The 18595-nt window shown below is 39.5% G+C and overlaps 1 protein-coding gene across 1 annotated transcript in view; it reads left to right on the forward strand.

Moving 5' to 3' along the window:
- Positions 1-7163, forward strand: part of LOC140513780 (TP53-binding protein 1-like) — an 80980-nt gene extending 73817 nt beyond the window's left edge. The window contains exons 12-14 of the mRNA XM_072623785.1: positions 379-609; positions 4951-5008; positions 7033-7163. Of these exons, the coding sequence (XP_072479886.1) occupies positions 379-609; positions 4951-5008; positions 7033-7129 (386 nt within the window). The 3' untranslated portion in view covers positions 7130-7163. The remainder of the gene's footprint in view (positions 1-378; positions 610-4950; positions 5009-7032) is intronic.
- The last annotated feature ends 11432 nt before the right edge of the window (positions 7164-18595 follow it).

Below are 18595 nucleotides of genomic sequence, written 5' to 3' on the forward strand. Positions count from 1 at the left end.
CCTCTTCAGCAGCGCAGTAGCGTTCTACATTAATCTATTTGTTTTCTCTAGTCAGTGCTGGGAGGTAACTGTCATGCCGTCTGGAGTTTCCTGCTACCTATGCCTGATGCTGGCAGATGTGGGTTGGCTGAGGGCTCATGCAGCATCCTAAATCCAGATGTGGAAGTGGAACTGAATCCTGTTGCTCCTCTTAAGACCAGGTGTCAATGACAGCGTGTAGTTGTGGATATTTGTGACAGGATCTCTTCTAGGTACAACAGCTTGGATCTTGCAGACCTGTGGAATTGCAGAGGCAAACGGAAGACCCTGAGAGGCTGTATTTAATGTGTGTGCTTTAGTGGGGTTTTTTTCTCCTTCCTCCTCCTTCCTTTCTTTCAGTTGTGGACAGCTATTCAGAGAGCCCCTTAGCAGCCAGTGATGTCATGGCTGAAAGTTCTGTGGGGTCCAACGATGTTACTGATGAAAGTGAAAAAGGGGATTCCAGAGCTGTCCCAGAAGTGGATGAAAAATTGAGTCTGAAAATGAAACTGGTGAGCCCTGAGACTGAGGCGAGTGAAGAGTCCTTGCAATTGAGTTTGGAAAGGAAGTTATCTTTTTATGCATATCTGGGTAAGCTATGAAAAGTTTCTGGCCCCTTTGGTATTTTGTATTATTGACCCAATTAAGCAATAATCTTGGCTATTCTTAGCACTCCCTCTTTCTTTTTAAATTTTTTCTCAGTTTTATTGATGCTTTTTGTTTTTAATATCATAATCTTCTCTTAGTACATCCTTCTCCTTTCCCTCTGAATTTGCCTTAGAACAAAAATTAAAAACAATTTTTTAAAGTTCAGCAAAACTAACCAGCACACTGATGATCTCTAACAGTATAAGGATATATCATGCAAACTCCCTTTTTTTCCTAAGCAGTGTTAACAGTAGAAAGATTAGCTAGTGTGAATTTTGGGGAGAGGTGACTTTGTGTTGGGATGAATTTCCTCATTATTGAAGCACTGGGAATGCTGTCTATAATGGTTGCATTTTCATACTTTGATTTGGGTCATTAAGTAATAGTATACTAGAAGTACTAAATATTCTTGATTATTCAATCAAAAACTCCCTAGTTATTTGATAGTGAACCTGGTATGATGGAATGTGAATAAACTAGAGCCATAATGCCCTTGTGGGATGATATGGGAACATCATAAAATTAGCATGGCATCTTTCAAGGAGAAAAGACAGTATTTTCGTTTGAGACCACAAGGGAATTGAATGAGCTGAGTGGAGTTCTAGGTCAAGAGTGAATCAGTATGGGACACATGAGGACTGAGGAATTATAGTGAGATAGAACAATTTAGGATCACTTAGTATGAGACTATAGACAGTATGAGAATAGATAGTTTGCTGCTCATTTACCTTGTCTTACTCTTTTTGTATAGTTTCTTTTCCTTTGTTAGGATTTTTTTTAAAACTAGAAAGTATTTTCTGATTGGGATGTATGGAGATGTGGGTCCTAGGGCAAGTAGGCATTGAAGATGGGTACCAGGATAGAGTGGCATTGGCAGAAGGAGAATATTAGGTTGTTAGGGATTAGATGTGGCAAATCTCTGAACCCAAGAAGCCATATCAACCCTGTACTTTCAAAAGTCATAGGATCATAGAATTTAATAGTACCTTGGGTTAAATAATTTGCAACACAGGTAGTTAGTAGCAAAGTTGGAACTTGAACCCAGGCCCTCTGCCCCTAAACCTAGTGCTCTTTCTTGTTTGTTTTACACTGGATCAAAGGGTATACACAGTTTTTATCTTTTGGATATATTTTTCAAATTATTTTCCAGATTGACTTGACAACTTCCCAGTTCCACCAGCAGTGCATTAATTAACGTGCCTGTTCTCCCGTGGCCCTTCCAGCAATTTTCCTTTTCCGTTTTTGGTTCTCTCTGCCCGTCTGAAGGGTGTGGAATAGAGCTTCCGAGCTGTTTTCACTTGCGTTTTTCTTACGCTTAGAGATTTCAGGTGATTGTTGGTAGCCTAGAGTTCTTTATTTGCAGACCTCTTATTCATAGTATTTGACCATTTATTTACTGGAAGATGAGTCTTATTTTCTGTTTGTACCGATTTTCTCTGTAGTTTAGATGTCAGCACCTCATCAGAGATATTTGCTGCAGAGATTTTTTCCCCCAAATAGTTATTTGTTCTGATTCTGCCTGCATTGCTTTTGTTTGTTCAAAAGCCCTTTCAATTTTATACAATAACACCTCTCTCTTTTACTTTGTAGTATTTCTATCCCGTGTTTGGTCAAAAACTTCCCTCCCTTCCAATTGTGAAAATGCCTTATCACTTCCTTCTCTGATGTGTTTAATATAACCTTTTCTGTGTTGGTTCTGCACCCATTTTGAGCACATTATGGAACATGGCTTGAAATCTTCAAATTCTCTCAGATTGCTTTCCATTTTTTCTAATAGTTGTAGAATATCGAGTCCTTAACCGAGTTAGCAGATGTGTTTATCGAACATGGTACTAATTACAGTGTTCAGTTTCTTCTGGATTCTAGTGCTGTTTCCACGGTATTGGGTCCTTGTAGGCACATGCCTTGAGTTGGGGATCTGTTTACCAGGGAAGTTTATAGACTTGAAAGGCAAAAGTTTTGAGGCCAAAGAAAAGGCTCTTGGTCACTCATTCCAGTTAACAGATTGGAATTGTACTGCAGTTCGTTGAAATCCAAGCCTAGGGCTGGAACCAGGGGCAAAATGATGCTCCAGGAGAGTAGATTTAGAGTCAAAGGACTTAGGCTTGAGTCCTGGCTCTGCTGCCTTCTACTCTAACGGTAAAATGAGGGAGTGAGACTAAGATAATCCCTAAGGTTCCTTCCTGCTCTTACTCTGTGCTCCCTTACATCATACAATAAAGAGGCTCCCTCAAGGAGCTCACAGTCTAATAGGGGAGACAGCCTGCAAACAGATGCAATATACCGGATAAACAGGAGAGAACAGAGGGAAGGCACTGCAATGGAGAAGGGTTAGGGAAGGACGTGGAGCTTTCTGCCTTTTGTTTCTACTGTCAGAGATCATAGTCACTGGAACACAAGTAAAGTCAGTCTCCATGAATGTTTGTATCTCATTTATAAACGATGAAAATAATAAAACTCATAGTTGGTAAGTAATCTTCCCTATTACTCCTCAGATTTTTCAGCTGAACTTGGATTATCCAAACCACTTTTCAAGTTGCTCACTCTTCTTCTTTTAAAAAAAAATTGTTTTTTACAAAAAGTTTTAATTTACGGAATAAAACAAGCATTTTCATAACACAGTACGGTAAAAAGAGGTGATTGTACAACTTGTTATTCCCTTTAAATATATATTGAAGTTATCATAATTGTTTTTCCTTTTTTCTTCCCTCCACTTTCCCCTTCCTCCCCTCCTCCTCCCAGAGATGGCTGCCATTAGACACAAATATGTATATAAACATAAAATCATTCTATATATACTTCTGTTTGTTAGTTCTTTCTCTGGATGCATGTGTCCTTTGTAGTGAATTTGGATATTTATAATAGTTAAAGTAACTTACTCAAAGTTGTTCTTAAAACTGTTGCTGTTACTGTATACAGCATTCTCTTGGATCTGCTCATTTCGCTCCTCCTTATCTCGTACAAGTCTTTCCCTGTTTTTCTCAGATGACCGAGCTAGTTATTTGTCATAGCTTAGTAGTATTCTATCCAAATCATATACCGTAACTACATTTTCCAGTTGTTTACCACCACAAAAGAGCTGCTATAAATATTTTAGAACATAGAGGTTCTTTTCCTCTTTCCCAGTCGTCTTTGGAAGTAGACTTAGTGGTGATATTGCTGGGTCAAAGGGTAGGCAGTTTAATAACTGTCTGTGCACAATTCCAGATTGCTCCCCGCAATGGTTAGATCAGTTCACAATTCCACCAATAATGACTTAGTGTCCCAATTTTTCTATCTCCTCTCCAACATTTGCTGCTTTCCCTTTCATTCATTTTAGCCAATGTGATAGGTATGAAATGCTATTTCAAGGTCATTTTAATTTGCGTGTCTCTAATCAATAATGATTTAGAGCATTTTTTCATATGACTAAGTTGTTTTATTGTTCTTAGGGACTCCAGTTTCTATGTGGATGATTTTTATGGTATCATGACTACCATCTCAGGGAGAGGCAGAATGCGGAATAGCTAGGTCATTGAACTTGGAGTGAGGAATTCAGGAAGACCTGTATCTGAATCCTACCCCAGACACTAGTTGAGTGAACTTAGCCATGTCAGGCAATCTTTCTGAGCCTCACCTTCCTCATCTCTGCTGCTTAGTTTTGATGATAATATTTGAGAAGTTAATATTTGTGAAGTGCTTTTCAGACTTTAAAACATTATACAAAGGTGAAATATTATTTTAATTACTCAATTTATCTTTATTTAGATCTGAGGTTCTTAACCTGTTTGTGTCATGGATCCTTTGCACAGTCTAGTAAAGCTTATGAACACCTGAAAATAATATTTTAAAATGCACAGAATAAAATATGTAAATTACAAAGGAAACCAATTATATTGAAATACAATGATTTATATTTGAAGCCAAATTAAAATTTAAAAATATTTAACTTTAAAAAGGTAGATATTAAAAAAATGAACAAACCCCAGGTTAAGGGACCCCTGATTTAGAGATATGTAGGTGACAGTTTTAGAACCTGCAGCTAAGTAATTTCATATAATATTTTTGGTTATGTCCACTTAGTTCACAACAGTGAGGATATGGATTGTTAGGAATGGGGAATGCTTGTATTGTTAAATCATAGTTAATGATTTTTTCCTTCTGTTCCTATTCTTTATTCCTATTTCTTCCTACTGCTGAGTGGGGGAAGAAAGAGTAGAAGAATAAGGAGGTTTTTAGGTATGATACTAACTGGATTATTTCTCTATTTTTCTCCCTTCCCTCCTTGCCTGTGTTTTTGTTCAGAGCCTATAAGTGGTGAAAAGAAAAATGGATCCACTGCTGTTGCTGAGTCTGTTGCCAGGTAACCAGAGCTTGTTGCTATGCAGAGCAGTCTCATACAGAGCCACTGGTAATGAAGGAAAAGATGATTTATCGATAGTAGAAAAAAATTAAAATGAAACCTAGAAGAAAGGATTTGTAGGAGGAAAGATTGAATGTCACAGTTTTTTTCATTAATACTCTTATAAGACCAGTGTTTTGTCTGCTAATTCTTGACTAAAATGTTGACAAAAACAATTTTTAAAAATTTGCTCCAGTAATCATATTAGAATCCTCATCCTGAGCCTCTTTAGCCTTGGCGGGGCTCTAATGTGTGGCAGGAGACAGCTGGGTGGTCTTCTAGAGGGTCTTATGGGCTTTGTCCCTTATGGCTTTCAGCTGGTAGCCATTATATAAGATTGAAGCAGCTAGGTGGTGCAGTGGATAGAGCACCAGTGCAGGAGTCAGGAGGACCTGAGTTCAAATCTCACCTCAGACACTGGACACTCACTAGCTGTGTGACCTTGACCAGTTGCCTCATCCTGGGTCATCTCCAGTCATCCTGATGAATATCTGGTCACTGGATTCAGATGGCTCTGGAGGAGAAGTGAGGCTGGTGACCTGCACAGGCCTCCCTCGCTCAAAACAAAGTCCAGTACAAGTCATGTCATTATCTCTCTGATGGCGTGGTCTTCTTTGGCAACGAAGGACGAACACACATTATATGAGATCATTTCTAGTGAGTGTCCCAAACTAACTGCAGTTTGGTGGTGTATCGTTCTTGATCTTGTTATTGTTGGCTCTTAGAGAAGATCGTTGGAGTTAGTGTCCCAGACTGATAGCTGTGTTGTGCTGGGTTGTGGTTGTGGTGGTGGTGGTGGTGGTGGTGGTGGTGGTGGAGCGTCGTGTGGTCTTGGCTCTTTCTTGCTATGATGCCTTGAGGGTGACAGTATCTTTAGATTCCAGCCTGTGTAGTAGAGCTTTGCCATCTGGTGGCTATCGGAGGGTATAAAAGTCTCATCTGCTACTGACTATAATACTACTGAACATTAAATTCCAGTAGCACTGCTTAAAGCATGACAGAGCAAGTTCTTTGATACAATCCTGTTCCTACCTCTTGTTTACTACATATTCTGGAAAAAAGAATTTCATCACTCTGGACTTAATATCTCTTCCTGTAAAATGAACTTAATGTTTCTGGGTGTGGTTTATATGTTACTTTAGAATTTTCTGCTAAATACCCTTTATAAATCTATAGTCTTACAGTGGAGAAAAAAACATTTGTTTTACTCTGTAGTTGTGGTATTGTATTCCAGATGTCGCTTATTGTTGGTCTGCATGTACAATTTAATTTATTTCTAAAGTTAGAGAAAACCTTAGAGTGTGGGACAGAGAGCAAGGGTGGGAGTGTAACAAAGGAAGAGATTGGAATGAAAGGAAGTGGTTGTTAATATGCGTTATTGGTGATGGTATTAGTATATGTTTATCTTGTTTTAAAAGCATACCCAAACAGATGAAAATCTTGATCTGTAGGAAAAACTAGATTGTGGGATATGGTTTCTTTACAAATAGATTGAACACAGGAGTACTTGAGCTTCTTTTTTTGTTTCTGTGTTTCTGTACACAGTAGCTCTCATAAGGTTATGTTTAGAAGAAGGATCATTCTGTCTTCTGCCTACACAAGAAGAAGTGTTGCTATTTTCGTCCATTTGTAAGATTATATAGTGCCAGTAAGAGCTGAGCACTGCAGTGGGACAGAAATGCTGTTGGATGATAGCATGGGGCTAGGGATTGTGGGATTATGTTATTGTTCCTGATGACTTTCCTCATGCAGATTTTCTTAGGCTGCATTAGGCATATAAGAAAGCTGCATCTTGGGTCAAGGGAAGAATTATGGGAGAAGAAATGTGAAGGAAGGTTATTTACCTGCGGTGCCTGAGAGATATTTCTGTTATGTAGCACAGTGCTTGATACAGTCATCACTTAGTAAAAGCTTGTTGTCTGATTGAAAGTTGTTTATTCTCGCCAAACAAATGTAGACTTATCGCTTTACTCTGTTATCCTTAGTTCTCAGAAGACAGTGTCTGTGTTTAGCCGTGTCTGTGAAGTCCGGCAGGATGATGAAGCCAAAGGCCGTGATACCCCATCAGATCTTATCAGGTAAGCATTATTTTCATAATATCTTTGCTCCCATATTAAGTCATAAATTGATTGCTGCCAGAAACTGCTATGTTCTCTCTTTGTGGTTTCCAATTTAGTTTTTCATTTGACTGTGGCATATTTAAGCCAGACTGAATCATGTTTATTTCAAAAATGATCTTTGAAAAAGAAAGGGCCCTTTCTTTTTCCTGTGGCCTTTATATTTACATCTGTTCCCATCTTTTGTTCTGTCTTCTCCAGAAGGAGGCATTCTCAGTCTTCCTCTCTCTATTGAATATTCAACCTCTCCCTATTTTTCCTTACCTCCTGCTTTTCAACATGCTTAAATCTATACCCACATCCTTAAAAAAACTTTCCCTATTCTCTCCCATCCCTCAAGCTTTCATCCTATATTTCTTTTCCCTTTCTCAGTGAAATTCTTTGAAAAAGCTGTCTGTACTTGGTGCCTCGATTTGCTGTCCTCTCACTTTAACTCCTTGAAATCTGACTTTTGACCTCATCACTCACATAAAACTGCTGTCTCTAAAGTTACCAGAAATCTCTTAGTTGCCAGATCTGAAGGTCGTCTCTGTCCTTATCCTTGACCTCTGCTGCACTTGACGTTATTGATCACCCTTTCCTGCTGGATACTGTGTTCTGTATGGGTTTTCATGATACCACACTCTGCTGGTTCTCCTCCCACCTGTCTGACCACTCCTCAGTTTCCTTTCCTGTCTTACCTATGGGGGTTCCCCAAACTTCTGTCCTAGCTCCTTTTTCCTTTTCCTCCTGTACTTTTTCTTTTGGTAACTTCATTAATTCCCATGGGTTTAACTATCATCCATATATAGATGACTGCCAGAACTACATATCCAGACCCAGTCTTTCCCCTGAGTTTCAGTCCCACGTTACCAGTTGTATATTGGACATTTCCGACTGGATATCTCATTGACACCTCAAATTCAGCATGTCCAAAACTGAACTCCCAAACCCATCCCCTTTTTCCAAACTTCCCTCTTTTTTTTTGAAGATACTATCATCTTTTCTGTCTTCTAGGTTTGTAACCTCAACATTATTCTGAACTTTCTTACCTTTATTCGCCTCACATAACCAACCATTTGTCACATCTTGTCAATAACATCCTGGCTTCTGTGGCCCAAGTCTTTCTTTTCTCCATTCCAGTGCGTCCTGTGCACACTGATGCGAAAGTAATTTTTCTTAAGCTCAGATCTGATTGTAATTCCCCTACTTTTTCAGGTGTCTTGCTTCTAAGAGCAAATATAAACCCCTGTTTAGTTTCTTATAATTTGTTTTTAAAATTTATTTATTTTTAGTTTTCTACAATCACTTCCATGAGTCTTAGATTTTTCTCCCCCTCCCTTTCCCCTTCCTTCCCAAGATGCCATGCAATCTTATATGGTTTCTATATATACGTTGTTGTTAAGCAGATTTTTACATTAGTCATGTTGCATAGGGGAATTAAAATGAATGAGAAAACAAAGCAAAACAAAACATAACACAAGAGAAAATATTCTGCTTCGTTCTGCATTCCAATTCTATAATTCTTTTTTGGATGTGGATGGCATTTTGCCTCGAGTCCTTTGGGAATGTTTTAGGTCTTACATTGCTGTGAAGGGCTAAGTCTATCAGAAAAATTCCTCACACGCTGTGGTTTTTACTATATACAAAGTTCTCCCGGTTCTGCTGCTTTCACTCAGTGTCAGTTCATATAAATCTTTCCAGGCCTCTCTGTAGTCTTTCGGTTCATCATTTCTCATAGCACAATAGTATTCCGTTACATTCATACACCACAATTTGTTCAGCCATTCCCCAATTGATGGACATCCCCTTGATTTCCAGTTTTTGGCCACCTCAGAGAGAGCTGCTATAAATATTTTTGTACATGTGGGAATCTTTCCCATTTTTATGATCTCTTTGGGATACAGTCCTAGAAGTGATATTGTTAGGTCAAAGGGTATGCACATTTTTGTAGCCCTTTGGGCATAGTTCCAAACTGCTCTCCAGAATGGTTGGATCAGCTCACAGCTCCACCAACAATGAATTAGTGTTCCAGCTCTCCCACATCTGCTCCACCATTTATCATCTTCCTGTTCTGTCAAGTTAGCCAATCTGATAGATGTGATGTGGTATCTCAGAACTGTTTTGATTTGCATTTCTCTGATCAATAGTGATTTAGAGCATTTTTTCATATGACTATAGATAGCTTTAATTTCTTCCTCTGAAGACTGCCTGTTCATGTCCTTTGACCATTTATTAATTGGGGAACCCTATTTAATTTTTAAAGCCCTTTACAGCCTGGTCCCAATCTGTCTTTCCAGCTTCAGTGGACTTCACTCTTCCTTCCTGTACTCTACAGTCCAAATGATATTTCATCCCCCATCTCTGTTCCTTTTTTACATTAGATATTTTTCATACCTGGAATGCATTCTCCTCTCACCTTTGCCTCAGGGAGTCCTTTTTCTATGAGATGCAGCTCATGCACTCCTTTCTGTATGAAGCTTTTCCTGATCTCCCCAACTACTAATTCTCTCTTTCCCAAATCTTACATTTAATTAATTTTTATATATTTGCTTTTATTCATTTTATATTTATGCTTTGGATACTTATATGTACCAGGTATCCCAAAAGTCTTAGTGCAGTTTTGAGCTTTTGTAGCTTGAATCTGCACTAAGCCTTTTGAGATACTCTCCACTGTCTCCTCTTTAGAAGGCAAACTCTTTGCAGGAAGAGTTGTTTTCATCCTTTGTACGGGTGTCCCAACTGTCTCATATAATGAATAGCTTGTAGTGATGCTTAACAAGTGGTTGTTGATTAATGATTTGCTGAGGCAGTGTTCCAAACATGTGTGTAGGTGTAGCACATTGGTATTGTTAACCTTGCTGTCAGAGAGCCAGATTCATTTTGACACGGCTCAGTCTCCATAAACTTTTTTTTAATATTATGAAACTTTTCATTTTTACATGTAGTTGATTTAACTTAACATTATACCTTCAAAGTTCGTGTACAGCAACCAGCACAGTGACACAGCTCTTATGTATCGTCATCCTTTATCTGTTGGCAGTGCACGTGGGAGATCTGCCAAGCCTCTGTCAAGATCTGACAGACACTAACCCCAATTTGGTCTGGTTTGCCAGTATCATTTTATGTAATCACTTCAGTGCATTTACTGTCGGTTGGAGTGGGTCTGAATGTTAGTGAATTGTTTTTATTGATTTTCACTTGAACTTTATTTTCATTGAAAAGGGTGTGTGTATTTGTTTTTTATTTTTTTATTTTTTAATGTTTAACAATCACTGCCATACAATTGAGATTTTATCCCCCCACACCTACCCCCACTACCCCCCTCCCTCCCCACGACTGCATACAATTCTGTATAGGTTCTACATATACTTTCCTATTGAGTATATTTTCACCATAGTCATGCTATGTAGTCAGACTAAAATAAATGAAAGAAATCATATCACAAATCAAAACATGATACACAAAAACATACACATACACAAACATGATCTGCTACATTCTGCGAATGACTTCCATATTTCTTTCTCTGAGTGTGGAAGGCATTTTGCCTTGAGAACCACCACTGGAATTTTTTTTTTTTTAAGAAGTTCTTGCGTTATTACGAAATTCCAAGTCTACCAGAAAAAACTCTCGCACACTGTGGTCGTTGCTGTGCACAAAGTTCTCCTGGTTCTGCTCCTTTCACTCAGCATCAGGTCATATAAGTCCTTCCAGGCCTCTCTGAAGTCTTCTTGTTCATCATTTCTTATGGCACAATAGTACTCCATTACATTCATATACCATAATTTATTCAGCCATTCCCCAATTGATGGACATCCCCTTGACTTCCAGTTTTTGGCAACTACAAAGAGTGCTGCTATAAATATTTTTGTACATGTGGGACCCTTTCCCATTTTTATGATCTCTTGGGATGCGTGTATTTGTAAAGGAGTTGTACTTGGACAAATTCAATAACTTTTGGCATTTGCTTCATGCCCCTACCCTCCGGAGGGTCTTGTGCTTTCCCAAGAAGGTTAACTCCATAGTTTGAAAAACTGTGACCTATAACTGTATCTGAGAACTTCTGTCCTGATCAGATAGCCAGTGTGTGTTCATCCTTCGTTTCCAAAGAAGACCGTGCTATCAGAGAAATAATGACTTTGTTTTGAGTGAGGGAGGGCTGTGCAGGTCACCAGCCTCACTTTTCCTCTGGAGCCATCTGAGTCCAGTGACCAGCTATTCATCAGGATGACTGGAGATGACCCAGGATGAGGCAATTGGGGTTAAGTGACTTGCCCAAGGTCACACAGCTAGTGAGTGTCCAGTTACTGAGGTGAGATTTGAACTCAGGTCCTCCTGACTCCTACACTGGTGCTCTATCCACTGCACCACCTAGCTGCTTCAATCTTATATAATGGCTACCAGCTGAAAGCCATAAGGGACAAAGCCCATAACTACCCTTTAGAAGACCACCCAGCTGTCTCCTGCCACACATTAGAGCCCCACCAAGGTTAAAGAGACTCAGGATAATAAAGCTTAATCTACTCTCAGGTAAAATCCAAATCCTTTGCCTGTCGTTATTCTGTCTGACCTGTGAAGTCTTATCTTGCTAGCTGTCATAGATGGCCATTATCCATCCTTTTACCTACCTTGCCTGCTAACCCCTATAAATAGACTCTTTTATTTCTTTGAAGTTGCTTTTCTGTCTTTTTAAAATTAAATTTATTTTTTTGATTCAGCAAAAATCCACGTCCTGCCTGTTTCCCCTCTCCTTCTTCCCCCATTCCTCTTGAGAATGAAATTAACATCCCCCTTAAAAATGAGCTGCAGAACGAGATAAACAAAGCAGATGAATTAGGCACGGCCCGCAGAAGGGGAGAACACGGGTGTGTTTCCTCGCGCACTTGGAGCCTTTCGCCTGTTCACCCTTCGCTGCTTGTGTTTCATTATTAGTTCTCTGGAGTCGTGGCTGGTCATTGCGTTGATCTGAATCCGTAAGTCTGTCAGAGTTGTTTGTCCGTATGGTAATGTTTTCATTGTATAAGTTGTTCGGGTCTTGTTTTCTTTACATCATTTTATACAAGTCTTCTCAGGTTTCCCTGAAACCATTCACTTTATCATTTCTTATATAGCACAATAGTACATACTATATTTTCTCAATTACACGGAAAAACAATGTTTAGCATTCGTTTTTTAAAGTTTTGAGTTTCAAGTTCTCTGCCTCTCTCCCTCTCCACCCCCTTCATTGAGGAGGCAAGCGATTTGATAATGGTTATGCGTGAACAGTCATGCAAAGCATGTTTCCATATTAGTGTATCATACTAGAAAACAAGAAAATTCATGCTGGAAATAAGCATGCTTCGGTCTGCATTCAGACTCCATCAGTTTTTTCTCTGGAGATGGATAGCATTTTTCATCATAAATCATTAGGAATTGTCATTGTCCTGCTGAGAATAGCTACGTCATACCAGCTGATCATCGTACAACGTTGCTGTTACTGTGGACAATGTTCTCCTGGTTCTGTTCAATATACTTTGCATCAGAAGGGATACACTGAAGAAGGGTCAAGAGCTAAAATTATAAGAGGAAGTGTAATAGGACCAAATACCACGTCTTACTCTCAGCTTCTTAGGTCCAAGATGGAGGAGACATGGCTAGATACCAGTTCATCAAAAAAATATCTAGGAGTCTTACTCTTAATCAGTATTCTTAGATATTTAAATAGACCTGTGATGTCATCAGTTTGGGAGTTCCTTCACTTCATATCTCAACCTATTCAAGTTTGCCTATTTTTATCCAAGTCCTCCTAGAAGTTCACCATAGGAGTTCTATCCCACATTCTGGAGGCATTCTTCCCTTGGTCCCTACATCTTGAGGATTCCAATGGAGCAGTCTGGCTCTCTATGTGTCATCCCTCATTTTTCCCACTTCGTAAGAGGATTCAAAAAACTACAGTATGATTCAGCAGTGTGACATAAAAGCCATGAAAATTAATGGAGTCTTAGACTTCATTAAAAGAGATGCCATTTCTAAAAGTAAGGAGTTAGAGTCCTGTTGTCCTCTCTTCTGGTCATCAGCCTACATTTAGAAATAATGTGTTCAAATATGAGTGTCATGTTTTTGGAAGGATGTTGGTAAACTGAGAAATATTTTTAGCATACTGGATAGTGAACTAGCCTTGAAACCAGGAATAACAGGGTTTAAGACCACCTCTGTGGACCCTGGGCAAATCACTCTTTTAATGCTCTAGACCATTTTGTGAAGACTGTAAATCACGGAGAAGATGCAGATTTATGTAGTTCAAAGCATTTTCCTTTCCTGGCAGTTGCCTGAACTAGTGAAACCATAGAAACAGTCCCTACCCCTATTAATAAACTTATGGGCACCATATCAGTTGAGGGGACTGAGGATGTTTACCTTGGAAAAGAGGAGACTCACGGAGGACATGATAAGTGTCTTCGAATATTTGAAGCATTTGCACTGTTAAGCTGTATGGGACTTGTTCTATTTAGCCCAGAAAGTAGAACTACCTAGGGACAATGTGTAGATGTTGCTCCCCCCCCCCCAAAAAATGAGATTTAAACTAGAAAATAAAAATTATTTAATAATATGGACTGTCTTCGAACACAGTAGTATGTTTCCTCTTATTAGAGATCATTAAGCAAAAACTGAATGATCATTTGCCAAGTATGTTATAAAGAGAATTATTTTCAGACTTGGGTTGGTCTCCTAAATGATTGCTGAGAAGTGTCTTCCAGCTCAGGTTCTGTGATTCCTTCTGCTCATCCACAACCTATCATTTTGTCAGTTCCTCTCAGTTCTGTGTCTGCATCATCTTGCTTTCCATTCCATCGAAGGTTCTTTGTACCATGGCCCTGCGCTGTTATAACGGCCTCCTTAGCCCTTCCCTACTTACCTCCTTTAGCCCGGTGATAGCAGATCCAAGGCATGGTTCTAATTGTCATTCCTCTGTTCAGAAACCTTTTACAAGAATTAATTATTCATAGAACAAGTCATAGACTTCGTATTAAAGCATTAGAGGTCCTTGACTTTTTATTCCCAACCTATCACTATTGTCTTATTGAACCCTGTATTGCAATCAAGCTGGCCTAATTGAAATTTCTCCCTTTCTCGCATTCCCACCCATCACAGTTTTATCCTTTCTTGGGAGTCTAGTTCACATGCCATCTTTTCTACGAAGTCTTCTTGATCCCCAGCTATAAAAATTTTTCCTTCTACTTTGCTCCTCTAACATTTTGCCTGAAGTTCTCCTTATCACATTTTGTTTTCATTATGATTGTGTACATCCCTTATTTCCCCTACTTGATTTTAAGCACTCTGCGTTCACAGAAAATAATTTGTTTGTATTTGTATCCTTCATGGGAACTAGCCCAAATGAGGACTTAAATATAGATTTAATTCAATTAGTTATTGTATCCTCTCTCTTATATAGTGCCTTTCTTTGAAAAAGAAGTACCCAGCAACTCAGGTATAAAAAACTTGAAGAATCATGTGAACATTCAACGTCTCATTCTAGGCCATCCTCCCCAGAAAGTAGAGAATTCATTTGGATGCTATATTTTTGATTGTTTGGTTACTGAAACTAGAGCTGCTATGTGAGCATTGAAATGAATATGTTTTCATTGCTTTTAGCTCCTCTAGATTTTTTTTGTTTGTTTTATAGTATCTTCAGAGACGTGTATGTTCTGCATCCTTTGATTTCAAGTAGGAATACTTCCGAGAGTCTTATTCCTCAGAACAGTACATTTGGTTTTGCTGGGATTTGTTTCTTATCCTTCAGAAACATTCTGTCACCCTGCATCTGTCTCTGTCTCTTTAAGTGGTGGCAGGATTACTTGCTTTGAAAAAAACTGTCCATTTTTATAGCATTCAGAGTGTATGTCTAGTTTTTACTAAAAATTCACAAGCATGGAATTTCGCTTTGTCTAATTTTACCACTGGAGAGCTCAGTTTTTGAGCCTGAAAAATGAAATTAACATAGTAGTACTTATCAAAAAGAAATTGCAGTTTGAATCATCATCATTAATAAGCATTTATTAAGCACTGAATATGTACTGGGCACTGTGCTGATCTTTGGGATTATAAAGGACGACAAAAAATACAATTCATGCCTACTAAGAGTTCACATTGTACTGGAAAAGACAATATTAAAACAACTATGTGTGTATAACGTGTATGAATGTATATGCACAAGTACGTATGTGTGTATCTACGCACACGGTGTAGATGGGAGGGAATGCACTAGAGTGGGTGACAGAGGGAAGGAGAAGGAGACCAGGAAAGTCCTTTTGAAGAAGATAGGGCCTGAGCAGAGACTTAAAGGAGGCCACGTAAACCAGTACACAGAAGTGAGACAGGAGAACATTCTAGGCAAGCAGGAACGCTGTTGAGAAGGCATAGCGTCAAGATTGTGTCATGTCTGAGGAAAAACAAGGAGACCAGTGTCACAGTGTGCTTGAATATGTGAAGAAGGATACATGTATCCTGTAAGTCTAGGAAGGCGCTGGTTAGGCTGTGGAGGGCTTTAAAAACTAGACACCAGATTTTTGTGGCATCTTGTAGGCAGTAATAGGGAGCCACTAGAAAATATTAAGTGGGAAACTGATGTAGTCAGTTTTGTCCTTTAGAAAGATCAGCTGAGTGGAGGATAGACTGGAAGGGGAGAAACTTGTGCTAGGGTTACTGACAGTGGCTTTTGCAAGAGTGTGAGGTAATGACTTGAATACGTGTCAGTCAGTAAGTACCAAGTGCCTTTTTACGTACCAAGCACTGTGCTAATCGCTGGGAATATACAAAAAGGCAAAAGAAAGTCTGTGCCCTCGAGGCCCTTACAATGTAATGTAAACAGCAAGCAGACAGATACGTACAAGGAAGCTGTGTGTTTGTCCTTCGTTGTGAAGAAGACCATGCCATCAGAGAAATAATGACATGACTTGCACTTGACTTTGTTTTGAGTGAGGGAGGGCTGTGCAGGTCACCAGCCTCACTTCTCCAGAGCTGTCTGAATCCAGTGACCAGATATTCATCAGAATGACTGGAGATGACCCAGTATGAGGCAATTGGGGTTAAGTGACTTGGCCAAGGTCACACAGCTAGTGAGTGTCCAGTGTCTGAGGTGAGATTTGAACTCAGGTCCTCCTGACTCCTGCACTGGTGCTCTATCCACTGCACCACCCGGCTGCCCCCTTACAAGCAAGCTGTATGCAGGATAAAAAGGGCATCAGAGAGGGAAGGCATTAGAATGAGAGATTCTTTGGAAGATGAGATTTTATTTGAGACTTGAAGGAAGTGAAGGAAACCTTGGGTAGACATGAGAAGGGAGAGCAAAATACCTAGATCTGAGAGATAGGGAATGTCTTGTTTGTGGAACTAGGATTGAAGAATATGTGAACAGAGTGAGGTATGAGACTAGAAAAATGGTGAGTTATGAAGAGCTTTGAATATCCAACAGAGGATTTTGTATTTGATCCTGGGGGTAATAGGGAACCTCCTTGAGGTGGGGGAAGAGGCATGAGGGTGGGAGGGAAAGGGGAGTGATATGGTCAGACCTGTGCTTTGGAAAAAATCATTTTAGTGGCCAGTTAGAGAATGGATTGAAGTGAGGAGAGACTTGAGACAAGCTGACCCACAATAATCCAGGCATTAGACGATGGGGGCCTGCACCAGGGTGTTGGCCGTGGCAGGAGAAGAGAAGGGGGCGTATTTGAGAGATGTTGCAAAGGTGAAATCGACAGGCTGTGGCCACAGTTTGGTCGTGGGAGAGGACAGGGGAGAAAAATAGTGAGGATTCCAGGATGATTACTAGATGCTGCCCTTGACAGTAATAGGAAATTTGGAGTGGGGAGGAGTTGGAGGGAAAGATGATGAGTTTGGTTTTAGATGTGTTTAGTTTAAGATGTCTACTGAATAGCCAATTTGAGATGTCTGTAAGGCAGTTGGAGCTGCGAGATTAGAGATCAGCAAAGAGGTTATGACAGGGTAGGTAGATTTGGAAATAATCTGTATAGAGATGATAATTAAGTCCATGAGAGTTAATGAGATCAACTGGTGAAGTAGTATAGAGGGAGAATGGAAGAAGGCCCAAGAACCCTATGGGACACCTACAGTCTGAGTTTGATCTAGAAGAGGATCCAGCAAAGGAGCTTGAGAAAGAGTTGGTCAGATAGGTAAGAGAAGCAGGAAAGAGTGGTATCCCAAAAACCTAGGGAGAAGAAAGTATCAAGAAGGAGAGAGTGTTCAACAGTGTCAAAGGCTGCAGAAAGATCTAGGAGAAGGAGAATTGAGAAAAAGCCATTGGATTTGGCAATGAAGAGATTGATTGTAACTTTCAATGGAGCAGTTTTACTGTAATGATGAGGTTGGAAACTATATTGTAAGCCATTAAGAATGAGAGGACATGAAGTAGAGGCACCTATTGGCTATGATCTTTTCAAGGAGTTTAGCCTTAAAGGGCAGAAATTATAGGATGATATTTATCAAGGATGAAAAGATCAAGTGAGGATTTTTTTCAGGATGAGGGGAGACCTGGCATGTTTTTAGACAGTAGGAAAGGAGCCAGTAGACTGAGAAAGGATGCAACCTGTTAAAAGAGATGATACAGAATAGGATCGCTTGAGTGAGTAGATGGTGTTAGTCATGGTAAGGAGTAAAGCCACTTCTTCACGTGAGATAGCAGCGAAGGGGGAGATAGTGGTAGAAAACATCTGAGTGATAGGAGATGAGGATGAGGGATTGGTGTGAACTCCAGTTTTTTCTGGAAAATATGAGGCAAATTTCTCAATTAGGGGTGCGGGGAAAGGGGAAGCCATGGGAGATCTGAGGAAGGTTGAAAAGATTTGGAAGAGCTGCGAAGAGTGAGATAGTGTATTGATAAGAAAGTTAAAGAATAATTTGCATAACAGCAGTCAGGGCCCAGCTGAGGTTGTGTAACATAAATTTTTAGTGTACTCAACCAAAATGATTGCACGTGTGATTTTCTACACATTTGTTCAGCAGTACACGTGTAGAAGCAAAGGGGGCAGATGACGGGAGTTATCTAAGATCATGACCTTGTGTGTTAAGTATGAGTGTGAGAAATTGAGGATGACTTGAGAAGATGGTGGTGTTGACAGCAATAGGCAGGCATGAGAGACTAGACACCGCACAGATGTTCGCAGTAGAAGAATGTTAGGAAGTCATGAACTTATGTTTAAGGATAGAAGAACACGAGGAAGAATATTCTTTAGGACGAGAATCTAATACTTAATGAGCAGAAAATCTTTTCTCATATATATTGATATCTTCATTAGCTTTCATAGTTTCTTTAAGTCAACTTTAAGAATTCCTAAACACCGAGATTTAGGTGAGTATGTCTATGTGGCTAAACCGTGAGGCTGTTAAAGAGCTTACTTATTTTTGATAATTCCAGTATTAATTTACTTGGAGAATCCTACGTGAATTCGTTGATTTT

Source organism: Notamacropus eugenii, chromosome 7 (assembly GCF_028372415.1).
Source record: "Notamacropus eugenii isolate mMacEug1 chromosome 7, mMacEug1.pri_v2, whole genome shotgun sequence".
Taxonomy (NCBI): Eukaryota; Metazoa; Chordata; class Mammalia; order Diprotodontia; family Macropodidae; genus Notamacropus; species Notamacropus eugenii.